The 15,298-nt window shown below is 40.7% G+C and overlaps 1 protein-coding gene across 10 annotated transcripts in view; it reads left to right on the forward strand.

Moving 5' to 3' along the window:
* The window catches only part of LOC141777553 (receptor-type tyrosine-protein phosphatase mu), a 192,157-nt gene that overhangs the window by 118,892 nt on the left and 57,967 nt on the right, over window positions 1-15,298 (forward strand). For 6 of the 10 annotated variants that reach the window (XR_012595919.1, XM_074651914.1, XM_074651917.1 and 3 more), the window contains exons 13-16: window positions 1,619-1,655; window positions 3,110-3,184; window positions 4,737-4,872; window positions 7,099-7,128. Coding sequence is in view for 9 of the 10 variants with exons in the window: in XM_074651914.1 (XP_074508015.1) it covers window positions 1,619-1,655; window positions 3,110-3,184; window positions 4,737-4,872; window positions 7,099-7,128 (278 nt within the window). In the remaining variant the exon portion in view is untranslated. The remainder of the gene's footprint in view (window positions 1-1,618; window positions 1,656-3,109; window positions 3,185-4,736; window positions 4,873-7,098; window positions 7,129-15,298) is intronic. The other 4 variants (XM_074651918.1, XM_074651920.1, XM_074651921.1 and 1 more) reach the window with 2 other exon arrangements.

The following is a 15,298-nucleotide window of genomic DNA, read 5'->3' on the forward strand; positions in this document are numbered from 1 at the left end:
CCTCTGATAGATGTGTCAGTACTCTGGTGGGGTGTACCAAACAGCACTGTCTACACTCTTAATAGGCTACAGCAGGGTCAGGCGTGGAATGCAGAGCCTCTATGCGGTGACATGCGCTCTCCCTCCATTACCGTGGCCCTGTTCTGCTGCCTCTTCCTATAGAGCTTTATGCCAAATGCCAGACAAGCCTTTGATCAACGGCATTTAAGAGAGGCAGCCGTCCCACCGGCGGTTAAGCGTGGGAGGCAGGAAACAACAACGGGGTTACCGATCGTACAGGTCGCAGCCTCTGTCATCAAGTGGCACTTGGCTGGGGCCCTCCCTCCCTCCACGGGAGCCGCGGCAGACAGCTCAATGGCGACTTCAAGAGCCCCACCGATTGTGGTCCTGAATTAGAATCACCATAAGCAGCCTCCTTGAGAAACACCAGCACGTCTTTAAGGAGGCAATAGAAATAACATGTGCGGCAGGGCTGAATCCAATTAGCGAGCTTGCTCTTGAGAGTAAAGCATTGGCGTTCTGAAACTTTCCAGGTCGAATCGGCGAGTGGCATGAATTGGCTGATAGTGCACTTCCTCGTACAAACAAAATGAAAGAGTCCCTTGTTGACACAGCATGATGCTCTGTCTCCGTGATGGACATTTCTGACATTATTTTTATATTCAGTGTTTTGATTTGCAAATACGCTCTCTTTCATTAAGTCATCACTGTCAACGGATAGTACTGCAAGCTTTAATTAATGTCTAATGATGTTGGAGTGATTTGTTTGGGCCTCTGAAACTAAATTAGCACTTAGAGAAGGTGAGTGCCATCCATACATAGAATCTTTTTTAGCCCTCTATTCAAATAAAAAATCTAATATAACTTCTTGTTATGTTGCCTTAAACAAAGGGACCATCTGACAGCTTAAAAGCAGCAGTAATGTGAATACACATGCACCCAGGATCACATGAACACTGATGTTTTTTTTCTCTTCATTATGCCTCTCGCGGCCTCTAAATGCTGTCTCTCCCATGTGTGCTCATTGCTCATTGGACAGCTTGGCTGGGTCAAACACAGGGACACAGCTCTCATGTCTTTTGTGTTGTATTACTCATTGCCTCCCCGTTCCTGTCTGTGTCCTTTTTCCTGTTCACCAGACCATTGTTGACAACAAACTTCTCTGCCAGCAGCGAGAGCAGTGTGTTTTTTTTATGTAGTTGAAGGCTGTTGTCAGAGCTCAAACTTCATTACATATTCAGAAAGGGCTCCCTGACGTGTCATTTTGGAGCGCTGCATGCTGGGTTGGTGTCGCTTGTCACAGGGCTCTGGTTTCTCCACAGTGGCTGACCACCTTGAGCCGCGGGCTGCCGACAGATCGCTGTTGGCTGACAAATCAGCAGCTCAGCACCACTAATCTGTGCTGTAGGCCCTCTCGCCTAACTGCGTTTTGTGTCACAGTCATTGAGCTCAACAGATGATAGGGGACAGCGTGGAACTGGCCGAGCTGTTTTGTTGTAACCATGGGTTCTTAGATAGGTGTTGTTGCCGCTGTCTCATATCCGTGCATGTGTGTCATATTAAACTCTGATTCTCTTCTTTTTCTTCCTCTTCCCCTTTAATTTATCTGTTTGCACAGGAGACCAAAATCGACTGTGTTCGAGTAGCCACCAAAGGTAGGAAGAGATCAGATTGTGTGAATGTATATATGTTATATATGTAGCTCCTACTGTAACTTCACTTGCATATGATTTCTGAGGACTAACAAAATTAACATGAAATGTCTCGCTCTCTTTAGTTTGTTAGCTTTAATGTGTTACCTACGACGGCGTATTAGGGCTGTTGTAGGTAATAAAAAAAGAAGAATTACGGAGCCTGGGGAGGTGGGTAATATTCCAAGAAAAAACGTTCTGAGATTAAAGTCATAATTTACGAGAAAAAAACTTGGATATTGTCTGAGATTAAATTGGTATATTTAAGAGAAAAAAGAAAAAGAAATTGAATATTATGAATCTACAAATCGACAAAAAAATAAACTTGAATATTATAAACTCAGATATTTATGAGAAATAAACTCAGAGATTCTCTGGGATTAAAGTCGTAAATTTATGAGAAAAAAACTTGGATATTCTCTGAGGTTAAAGTGGTAAATTTATGATTAAAAAAAGAAAGAAAAGTTGAATATTATAAATCCACATATCTAAGATATTTTTTTATTAAATATTATAAACTCAGAAATTTACGAGAAATAAACTCAAATTCTCTGATTAAAGTTGTGAATTTATGAGAAAAAACGTGGATATTCTTTGAGATTGAAGTGGCAAATTTACGAGAAAAAAAATCAATTTACAACTATAATCTCGGAAATTTGAGTTTTTTCTCACACCATCACCCTCCTCCCTTAGCATCAGTAATTTCTTTTTTACCTACAATGTTCCTAATATACTGTAGTAGTACAAAAAAAAGCCTATGTCTTAAGAAGCCCAAAAATTTGATATGGTCCTCAGATCAATACATTGACCAAGAACATGTGTTTTTCCATGGCTGGGAGGCAGCCTGTGTGCCCACTGAGGCCTGTAGGTACTTAGCTATGCTGCCTGTACGTCCTGCTCCACACATTAAAGGTGATGAAGTCTAAGCACCATTGATCCGGGAGCAGAATTGATAATGCCGGAGGGAGCCCTAGTCACACTCCGTTCTGGGCCACGGGTGGTCCTGTCACATGCCCCGACAATCTTGTATATTTTGCAGCCCCACTATGGATTTCGTATGGAGTTCCAGATATCTCCATCTACATGGCTCAATAGGCCGAAGTAAAGTAGCACGTACTAGAAGTAGAAGGATCATATAAGCAATTTTCTCACCTGAAGGGACACATTTTAATGGCTCACAAAGATATGAACTTGTGTGAAATGATTGCTGTTGCTAACTTGGCAAAAGAAATTGTGTTTCTAATACTGTAATGGGTGTCTTTCTCTGCCCCAATGTTGCATGATGATGGGAACTATTGGTGTGGCTGTTTTCAGCTTCAGTGTGGCCTGTCTCTCTCTTTCTCTCTCTTTCTCTCTCTCTGTCTCTCTCTCTGTCTCTCTCTTCTGCATGCAATCCTGGATCCACTGACTCTACTCAGCCGCCATACTCGTGACTCAGCTCACAACCCCCTACATCCGCATCGCCCCAGCGGCCGGTGACAACCAACTAACAGGTCAGACCCGTAGCTTCCTGCACATTCTCCGACCATCTCAGTTATTCTGTCCACAACGAGTTTAATGTGGCGGCCATACTGACGATTGTTTCCCCCAACAGGAAAAACAAACAAGTTGCATATTGCATGTGTGTGGTTTTGTTTATTGTCCTGCTATTTGCATAGAATCAGTGTGATTAAATCAAAGAAAATTGTCTTTTACCTTCATCTTCTCAGCATTACTGGACATGAAAGCCCTGTTTGAGGTGCGGTTGTCATTTGATGTGTCAGTGTTGGAGATTTTTGACAGGAGTTAATCCCCTTTCATGAATATTTCTCATTATTTTTTGGGAGATTAAGTGTTTGTAGGTGTTGGTTGCTGCAGTTGCGACAACTGTAAACACACAAAAGGATGCTGAAGTGCTCACCGTAAAGATCTGGAGAGTTTTCAAGAGTGTAGCGTCTATTAAAATTCAGCTCAGTTTCTACTTTTTGTGTGTGGATCTCAAATTCTCTCAGACTAGGATGGACGAATATTGACTTGTAGCAGCAAACGTACAGCACTCACGACTCAAATGGGGATTTGTCACTGACAGCCTTTCTGTAAGATTAGCCTGTACCAGTATAGTGGGACAAAGTCTGCTCCATCCGTCCAGACATAATTGTTAATATGTCACCAGTCTTGAAATCCTCCACAGCTTCGCCTTAAAAACGTATATCTAAATAAAGGCCTGGCTGTCGATAACAACATAGCAGAGCTAGAACAATATGTCACAACCAGCCCGGGATAGATATTTACCTTTTTGATAGCGAGAGAAAATGGCAACGCAGAGGAGAGTAGGAAGCCCGCTCTAGCAGATTGGTCTGACATAACAATTTATCATTCTAAATTTACCCCTGGTGACAAGGAATAATGGTGTTGTTCAGGTGGACAGTTGTCATTCCAGGAGCGTTGCTTTCCTCCGAGTGCTTCTTATCACTTCCCAGAGAGCATATGCTGTTAAAACAAGACGCTTTTTCCTCCCCCCTCCCTCTCTCTTTGTGTCTCTCGTCGTTGGCTATCTCCTCCCCGAGCTGATATTTAATGTTTTGGTTATTTCAGGCTTTTTTATCTTCTTGGGTATTATCTCTTCCGCCCTGCATCCTACATTTTTTACAGCCCAGCAACCATTTGCCCCAAACATGATTAACCAAGGGTAAAGATGGTGCACGCTTTATCTCTCCCAGTGCAGCTTGATCCACAGAGCGCTGATGTCCACTAAGGACGGAGCTAAAGGTGGAGTTTTTAGGGAGTCACTTACTTTCAGAATAAACATTACTCTGAGGCCAATAAATGTGTATTGATATTTATGGGCCACAGAATGCCACAGAATATCAGTGTATTGATTAATCAACCTCAGTCCTCCACACAGTCAGATCAATGAGAGGCAATACTGAAAGTATGGATGTGCACTCTGTTGTTTGGTTCGTGTAGAACAATAGCAAAAGGGCCATTAGATTTGTTTCACAGTCTGCCAGATTAATTGCACTTTCTTTGTTTGATCTTGTTGCATTTATTGTGATATTTCTTCAGGAGCAGCCACTCACAAACCCGACGCGGTGGAGCCAGAGAAACAAACGGACCACACGGTGAAGATCGCCGGGGTCATCGCTGGCATCCTCCTCTTCGTCATCATCTTCTTAGGAGTGGTACTCCTCATGAAGAAAAGGTAAGCTTCTTTTTTTCTTACTCGTTGAAATACTACTTCACATTTGTGGATGAGGTTGAACTTACTTGCCGAGTGCTCACAAATAAGTAGTTTCTGTTTCATCATTTTGTATATTTCTCCCTCAAACGGTGGTATTGTCAGCGTCGCAGTAAATAATTAATTTGATTATGTTGATACGCCCCATTAAGGCTGTTTACAGCCATGAGATACAGTGTGCCATGAAAAATTAATCCGTTTCCACGGCACCCTCAAACAAATGCGCAGCGCTTCAATGACATTGGAATGGGAATAGGAAAAAATGTTTTCCGAGGCCCGTGGTACGGAGAGAGGCGGGCAGGAGATAAGAAAGAAAATATGATGAAAGGCTCAAAAGGAAAGAGGATGGCCACATAGCTGTAGGCTAAGTTTACATTAGCCATGGACCCCATACTGGAGAGAGGTCCTCTGTACATATCCCAGCTATCAGGGGAGCTAAAGCTCAGCAAATATCAACCCCCTTTTGTCCACAGCAAACCTTGAAATAACACAATGTCCGTTTCTGCAGAGATTTATTTGGTGGACACAAGTTGGTTTCCTTTAATATCTCGATTGTGGAAAAAAAATACATTTCCCAGTAACACTTATTATGTAGTCGCTGTACTCTACTGTACGTGCTCCTTTAAAGGGATAGTTTGGGTGTTTTGAAGAGCCGTTGTATGAGGTACTTATCCATAGTCCGTGTATTACCTACAGTAGATGATAGTCGGCATGCCCCCAGTTTGGAGAAACAGAAAGGAGTACCAACACAGGAGCAAAGCAATGTACAGCTGTGGACAGGGACAGCAGCAATACGTATTTTAGCCACCTAAAAAAAATCAATATCAGTTTAAGCGTACGCTATATTTTGAATATTTTTGCCGGTTTACCTTGCCATCAGACAGCCCTGCCCGACGGAGAACTGAAGCCATTGTATCTATCTGTGCTCTCGCCAAAGCCACCAAACTCCATTGAAATAAAACTGTAATTTTACCACGCACAATACGGGGGTTACTGGTCTACTGCTGCCACGTTCAGTTAGTTTGTTTGTGCTATTGTGTGACTTTGGTGAATCCAAACTAACCAAAGTCACACAATAACACAAGCAAAGCGATCAAGGCGGCGGTAGACCAGCAACTCCTGTGTTCTGTGAGGTAAAATTACTGTCTTTTTCAATGGAGTCTGGTTGCTTTGGCGAGAGCGTAGATAACAACTTCAGTTCTCTGTCAGAAACGTAGACTGTATAGCTGTCTCATGGCAAGGTAAACCGGCGAAAATATTCTAAATATAGCGTACACTTGATTTTTTTTAGATCGCTAACATATGTTTTGCTGTTTCCCCCGTCAACAGCAGCACATTGCTTTGCTTCCGTGCGGTAACTCTTGTCTGTTTCTCAAAACTGTGAGCGTGCCGACCGCCGTTTACTGCAGGTAATACACCGACTATATATAAGTACCTCATACAAGCCAACTTCAAAACACCTGAACTATCCCTTTGATGCTAGATAGCTTGTGTTGAATTAAAGGTCAATACAGTAGATGGAGTAGGCGAAGCTGAGTGAGGAGGCATAGTTGTGTTCTAATATAATCAATGTGTTCTATGTTTATTTTTGACAGTAATATAAGATTCCTCATTTATTACAGCAGGCCCTGTCTGTCTGCGTAGCACAGTGATCAGTGGGTGGGTGTGAAAATCAGCACTCAGTAATGGAATTGTTTTCAATTAGCCTTAATCAAACCAGAGATGGAGATGACTTCATTGGTTGAATTTTGTGTAATTTACTGTTACCAACGGGGAATCTGAGTTGTGTTTAGACACTCAACGCGCTCATTAAGTTTCAACCTCGAAGGTCAGATATGGTCATTTTTATAGGTGTATAAAATGATGTTCTTAAAAGGGGGGTTTTAGCGACAGCGTGGTTACCTCTGATTTACATCATATGCTGTAGACCAGCTCAATATCAATATAATTAGAGAGTTCCAGTTGTACTGTACTGCCCCCCCCCCCTCCCCTTGCAAAGCATGACATGACTCCAAGCGATCACCTTTGCCCTCATGATCACTAGTTTACCTCCACGTATGCCACCATATCTGATTTTGTTCATTTCTACTCTTTTTTCAAACATTAATATATTTTTACTTTTTCTTTCCTTTTCATTCCATCCCCTCCCCTCCTCCACTGCTTATTTCCTACCACCACCCCACTCGGCAGAAGAACCTATCACTCCTACACTTACTACCTGTAAGTAACCACTTTGTGTAATGTTAGTGCCATGCTTTCTCACCCACACGCTGTTTCCCATGCATGCAAAGAGCCATGTCATCCTCCTCCCGCTCAGAGCTATTACAGAGGCCCAACTGTAATCTCTGCTGGAGGAAAACGGAGGACGCCACTCCGATGCATCTCCACATGACGAGCACATCATACTGTATGTCACATTGGCACGACTTCTGACGAAAGCACGCAGACGCATCTACAACCCCCACGACATAAACCTGCCTCTGAAATGTTATTGCACAAAATAATTTCTGCTAGACTTTTAAGGAGTTTGTTTATCAAATGATGAACTAAACTGCCTTAATGATTGTACGGCTGCCAAACTCATCATGTGAAAGAAAAAGAAATCAATGCAGGAGCTCCTGCATTTTTAGTGAGTGTGAATTTTTCATTCGACTCCAGTGATTTCATCTCTGTTGACTTGTCAAAGTTAGGTTTTTTGAAGTGCCTATCACAGTGAATCTATGCTTTAGCTGTGCCCAGAACCTCAATGAGCTAGTCCAAATATTTCACATGTTGTACACTTGTGTATACACACTGCAAATGCCAAAAATGCACCCAATAACTCCTATGCTGGATTGACCATATTAATAGGTTTTGCTCTGAAAATTTAAGCATGAGCTAACATCTAACATCTTACCAATTTGGCTCCATATGCATGTGATAATTTCTAGTCTTTCTCTACCCCTACTCCATCCGCTCATTCTGTCATCAAACCATCTCACGCTTCTTTCCTCCCTTTTGTTCCGAGCATGTTTTTTGGGTTATTGCACATCCATCCCATTGATTCTATGGTGATGGTGGAGTTGTGTCTTTAGCTGACAAGGCGTATGCATCACTACTGAACGAGCTGATGTGATCACAGAATAACCTCCTTTCTATTTAGATGTCTCCAACATCATAAAACAAGAGCCGTAGAGCCGCCGTATTCGCTCTTAATAGAAGACATGATTCCAAATCACACCTCTGAATGGTAAAGAAGCTTATTCTGCCGCTCTGCCTTCACTGCTGTAGCTCATATAGGCTCCCTCTGTACGCTCTTTGTGATGGATGCCGACTAATCTGTCTTGAGATGGCTGTGATCAGAGGAGAGAATGGAGGCTGCCTCACATCAAAGAACATCTCAGAATGCACCTGGAGATAATACTACTCTGAATACTCTGCGTGTCACTCATGTTAGATCACAGCTGTCTTGGATGGAAAGCCCCAATGACTTGGAGGAGTGGTGTCATCAAAGCTGAGCACACACATTGACCGAGCTAAGCAGGTTGTCAGTGAAACAATCAAAATATCAGTTTTGTATTTTTTAGCTGTCAATTGATTAAAATATTTAATCGCGATTAATCACATTATTGTCCATAGTTAATCGTGGTTAATTGCAAATTATTCTAAAAAAAATTGATCTGTTCAAAATGTACCTTAAAGGGAATTTGTCAAGTATTTAATACTCTTATCAACATGGGAGTGGGCAAATGTATTCGCTTTATGCAAATTAATGAATATATTTATATTGGAAATAAAAAAAAAAAAAAAAAACACAAAACAATGACAGATATTGTCCAGAAACCCTCACAGGTACTGCATTTAGCATAAAAAATATGCGCAAATCATAACATGGCAAACTGAAGCCCAATAGGCAACAACAGCTGTCAGTGTGTCAGTGTGCTGACTTGACTATGGCTTGCCCCAAACTGCTTGTGATTATCATAAAGCGGGCATGTCTGTAAAGGGGAGACTCGTGGGTACCCAGAGAACCCATTTTCATTCACATATCTTGAGGTCAGAGGTCAAGAGACCCCTTTGAAAATGGCCATGACATTCCCTTGCCAAAATTTTGCGTAAATTTGGAGCATTATTTAGCCTCCTTCTTGACAAGCTGTGACATGGTTGGTACCAATGGATTCTTTAGGTTTTTCTACATTCATATGATGCCAGTATCTTCAATCTAGCTTTAAAACTGAGCCCACTACAACCTAAAAATCACAAGTTGCGTTAATGCGTTAAAGAAATGAATGGTGTTAAAAGAAATGTATCTATTATCGCGTTAACTTTGACAGCCTTAATATTTTTAAGTATTGCATGCATAAACATATCAATATAATATAAAGATGCATATAACGTATAGCATAACAACAAACAAAGCATAAAGCATTATATAGCATATAAAGATGGACGGCATGGCAGCTCCCCAAAAGTAAAGCCAAAACATCATGATCGCCCCCTGGTGGCTGGCTGCAGTATAGGTCAAAGCTGCGACCGTGCTCGGCTCGTGATTGGCTCGGGCTGGTGTGTGGGCGGGTCGTAGATATTGCGGCTCCAGCCCTGATCACTACAGTGCAGACTCTGGCTCCAAATTATGTCAACATCTCAAGATGGCAGCTGCCATATCAGGGTCTATTGTTACATGCAAATAGTGGTTTCTTGGATTATTGGCCATTTGCATAAAGTTGAGATTGATGTCTAAAATTACAAATTAATACATTATTTTTCACAAGAAGTTAGGTATTTAATAGCAAATTTTCAGACGTGTGTTTTGATGATGATTTTCAAAATTAATCTTCCATTTGAAGGAAATTTAACGCCTTAAATAATATTTATTTAGAGGCATGTTTGCTTTGATTGACAGGTTTTAGGTATAGGTTAGTTAGCCAAATTGGATATTCTGGCTCCAAACGCGTAACAGTATGTATTTGAGCAGTTAAGCCAGATCACGTCCCTTTTAAAATTGAATGTATCCGTGACGTCAACAGCACCACGTCTACATCTTTCTACAATCTTGTGTGTCAATATGAATTGGAGGGTTTATTGTTAAGATTTAAAAAGAAAGGAAAGAGTAGGCTGTGAATGTTGTGACTCCACTCTAAAGCTGACAAGATAACAACATAATATACAGTTAGATAAGGAGTAATGATCCCCACTGGGAAATGTGCCATGACAGCAGCAAATACTAATAGATAATAAAACACACTTAGAGAATGTGGGAATAAATAAATAAATAAATAACCAGGGCACCTGACATTTCTGGATCTCTGTAACAAGTGATATCGTTCTTTGCAAAACTTCTATGATGGAAAATCTAAACGTCAACATTTTTACATTCAAGATGCCTATTCAGACAATTTATTTATGAATGGCTAGAAGGTGTAAAACATTATATTGATTGATTTTAATTCACCTAGTCCTCTAATGTTATTGTTTATTGTAGTTGTATGGATCTATGGCAGTGTTTCTCAAATGAGGGTACTAGTACCCCTAGGGGTACTCTGGAGTACTGCAGGGGGTACGTTAGCGTTTTAAAAATTTTTTTATTTAAAAAATATTAATCCTAAAATAATTATACTATAATAACCTCAATACAAAATCTAAATGTAAGCTCATTAAACCACATTTTATATTTCAATATTCCTATTTTCTACTTTGCTGAAGAAAATATTTCACAGGGGGGAAATTATTGAAACAAATTTGAGAACCATAGATTATACGGCACACTGCAAGCAAATTGTTTCAGGAGTAATGTGAATGATATTTAACCCATTATTTTCACCTGTGTCACATTTTGTCGCAGGAAATTAACGTTTAGATTGAAGTAATAACTTTTCTGCTGAATGAAGTTCTTCAACACTAGTCCTGCATCGCCATTAACAGGTGATACAGTTGTGCATCATGAGCAATTGACATTTAAAATTATGCTGCAGTGAGCAAGGATGTATCATTCAGTAATACAACCCCCCATCCTCCCATCTTGTCTTTATATCTGCCTCTTGTGTCATTCATTGGTAGGCACAAGGAAGCAAAGCAAGTGAGGGGAACGCAGACGCATGTTAGCTAATTGGAAAGATGATTTTGTGCCTTGAGGTGTTAAGACAGGAGCTGCAAAGGTGACATCGCACCAAAGAGTCACTCGGTATGGCAGGTGTTATTTTACCCCTAATGTTTTCTACTCTGAGGGTGTCTAAGTTCAGCCTTTAAACAAATATAACTAATATGTTGCATAAACCCAAAATTTATATTAACAAATCAATTATAGATTGCTTTCTCAAGAGCGCTCTCTGAAGTGTTCGTCTGCAGTTTTGATTACAGCCTTGTTGCCAGCCATGAGATTACAACACCTCTATGATTGATGAACCCCATTAATGCTCTCATGCATTCATCAAAGTCTTTTAAAGGCATGAGAACATCCTGCAGTTGCCAAAATATGCACTTTGGGTACATTGCCAGAGGTGGCTGCGGGGGCTAGCGCGCAACACAACATCAGTCAAGAGCGCTCATTAGGGATGCAGTTACATGTGTGATCAAATATATGACTGTCCTTTAATCAGGTGGCCGTACCGGCCGCTGTGCCTGCTGCTGCTGCTGCTGCTGCTGCTGCTGCTGCTGCTTCTGGGGACAGGAGAGAGATCAATGGCACAGGGCAAGGGTTGCGATTGGGTCTTTATTCCTGTGAGAGTTAGATTCATCCATCAAGTAGCAGGAATGTTAAATACAAGCACACTTACTGTATCGCTTGTGACTGATTAGTCAGGCTTGTGTAGTGCTTCTCAAACCTCAGGTATGTGATCTGACTGTAAAGACGTCCTCTATATAATTAACCAATATATTATCCTCATCATGTAGGATAATATTAAACTAATCCCTCAGTGTAAAACCTACAAAAGTTTCAGATCTAACTGGAAAGGGACAAAAAAAAACAACTGAATATTTGGATTACACTGCAAGACATAGAATATAGTAGTTTTATTTTACAGTAGGCACTGTATGAAAAGATATTGTGGCTGAAGGTGAACTGAATCTACAGATCTGATTCAAGCAAATGTTAGTCTTTGGTTTTCCATCTACAACTTCACTGTTTTAGTTCACTCTCACCGCTCTTCTAGCATAATTTCCAGTCACAGCAGGTAACTGTTCAGCAAAAAAAGCCTTAAACCTTCAATAACTGACTTTTTGGCCACTTGGGGGCAGTACAAACAAGCTGTGAATATAGCATTGGCATATCGTCACCTTTTAAGTTGATATGGCAAACTTGTTAGCAAACATCCAGTAGTCATGTTTCTGGACACCTGGCGAATGTAAGTCCAATATTCACTCTCTTTTAGCTCTGTTTTTGGTCTCAACCAACTCTTGAGAGAAATGTGTCTGTCTGCTGTTGAAAGCAGCTGCCTGCTGTGGATGAAAACGACGCTATGAGAGCGGTGAGAGAATTTTTGGTTTCAAGTCAGGCTGTAGATATCGTGTTGACGGGTCGGGTCAGGTCTGGTTGCGAAACTAATGTGTCGTATGTGCGGGTGGCGGGGCGGGTACGGTATTGCATGTTGCGATGCCAGTGCAGGTGCGGGTTTGAAAATGAGGTCTGTGGAGGACTCGGATGCACGAGCGGCCGGACTGGCTACGTAAACAAAGCACAGATGAGCTCATATTACAACACACACAGAGGGAGAGCGACATCATTCTCTGCTCAGGTAGACATTACTCCTCTATATCTTTAAATGGCAAATAATTGTTTGCTGCTATATTAATGCTCTGATTTTCAAATTAATACCTTTTAAGTGAAAGGCCCTAATGTATCTAAAAGTTACCCATATATTGTAAGTCCTGATTTTAATGTCCCGTGATGGCCTAAATACTGTTTGACTGTTTTTTCTACCCCGATAGTGATAACACAGCAGAGGGAGTTTGATTACATTGAAATAGAATTATAAAAATTTGAAGACATGTTTGCACAGAATATCTACTCATGAACGCAGTCTATAAATATTGGTGTTATGCTTGATGTTTCTGCCTGCTGTTTTATTATATCAGCTCATAAAAAACAATTTCATTCAGTAGAGACCGGTTCCATTTCCATCTGGCAGGTGGTCACTTATATCATAAATCCCTGATGGTATGATGAGTGCATAAGTTTTATTGAGTGGCCCTGATGGTAAACAAACCTGTATGCTTCTTTCAGTGCTGTAATTTACCAAACTCTTGCGGTGATATATCAAGAAGAGAAAAAAAGGCTTAAATTGCTTCCTTTTTACTGAAAAACACACACAGACATATAAATCATCATTCATGGGAGGCCTACTAAACGCACCATGTATAACACAATGTGCTCAGGGCAAACACCTTCATTAAACCTTACAAGCCGAACATGCAGCAAGAATCACATTAATTGGTACAAGCCTTGCAGATTTTTGCACCTACGAGCTTTGAATGTTGATGAGGAAGGGGAAAGAGGAAGAGCAGCTCGAGCAGGGCGAAGGGATGTCATGCACGGAATGATGAAGTTTCAGTGCATACATTTTAACATGATGTGTCATTTACAAAGCATCTGTCTGTCACAGCTTGGCACTATGTACTGTACACAGTTGCTCTCATCAGCTACTTACTTAACTACATATAACACGTATCGGAATAATACAGGCAGTGCCAGTGCAATAGTGGAAAAATCATAACTGCACCTTTTGGTATATAGCATAATGGTTTATTCTTGTGACAATGAGATGCAGTTAAAAAGCTTTAGAAAAAACAAGTAGAGAAATGATGAGAAAATTATGTATATTGTACAAGTATATGGTTTAATCATAATAGTTCATACTTTTAATTTTAAAATACAGTGCATTTTATTACTTGATTCAAACTATAATTAAGTATATTTACTGATCGGTAAATAAAATTAATATACTTTTATTAAGCTAGACATAATGTAGGAACAAGGTGACCAGAGACCAAAACAGATTCATCTGAGTCCTTGTCAAAATAAGAATTTTAGAGGCAAAACACCCAAAATATAGTAGTTTAACAGACACTAAATGTAACAAACAAATTGTAGCAAAATGTTGGCTATCATAAATGTAACACTAAATGTTATTTACAACATTACAGGTCAAGGCTTTGTCTTTAACAAAATAACATTTTTGAGAATGTAATCACTGTTACTTTAAAGGTGCCAAATTCAAAATTCAGAGCATATCTATGATTGAGGGATTGCCTCCTCTCGGCGCTCAACATGGCGACGACTAACAGCGAACAGTGCTCGCAGCTAACGGTGCTAACAGTGCAGTGAAACAGTGAATAGTAACATTGAAAATAACGGCAACACTGCTGACGGAGATAACAGTCTTAACAGAACCGGAGGGTGGGTGCTTCCGCGATGACGCCGTCGATCGGGACTAGTAGGCAAAAGTGAAGCCAAGGCTGAAGTGCCTTAAACCTGCATTCTTTCTAACAGCCAGCAGGGGGCGACTCCTCTGGTTGCAAAAAGAAGTCTGATTGTTTAGAAGTCTATGAGAAAATGACCCTACTTCTCACTTGATTTATTACTTCAGTAAACATTGTAAACATGAGTTTATGGTCTCAATCTCTAGTTTCAAGTCTTCTTCAATACAGCATGATGTTCATTTAGTAAATGATGGTCCCATTTAGAGTCAGATAGACCATAAAGCAGGGGATGCTTTAGGGCATGGCTACCTTGTGATTGACAGGTCGCTACCACAGTGTTGTCCAGTCTGGGTGTTGTTCATGTTTTCATCTTAGAACTTTTACCCTTTCACAGTTTGTTTTCAGTTAATGGTTGCAAAATACCAAGATGGCGACGGCCAAAAAAAAAGATGGCAACGGCCAAAATGCCAAACTCAAGGCTTCAAAACGGCAGTCCACAAACCAATGGGTGATGTCACAGAGACCATGTCCACTTCTTATATACAGTCTACGGTCGGGACGGCATTATCAGCTGTAACCGCCGTATGACAACAGTGCAAAGCGGCGGCCATGAGCTAGTCAGTGGGGCACGCTCACATGGGCTAACATGCACATGCACTGCCGGGCCGGCTACATAAACAAAGCACGGAGAAGCTCGGATTACACAGAGGGAGAGTGACTTCATTCTCTGCTCTGGTAGACATTACTCCACTAGGCATATATCTTTACAAAGCAAATTGTTGTTTGATGCTATATTAATGCTCTGAATATCAAATAGAGAACCTTTAAAATCCCAAATTATATGTTTCAAACTAGCTATTTGAAACGTCTACATGTATGAAATGCAGTAAATTTAATGTTGAATTTTTTTGGTTGCACTCCTTCAGTGCTGTTTTTTTTTGTCTAATTCATTCCTTTCTTTGGATTGACGAGGAGCCAAAAAAATAATTTTAAA

The sequence above is a fragment of the Sebastes fasciatus genome, chromosome 11 (genome assembly GCF_043250625.1).
Source record: "Sebastes fasciatus isolate fSebFas1 chromosome 11, fSebFas1.pri, whole genome shotgun sequence".
Lineage (NCBI taxonomy): Eukaryota > Metazoa > Chordata > Actinopteri > Perciformes > Sebastidae > Sebastes > Sebastes fasciatus.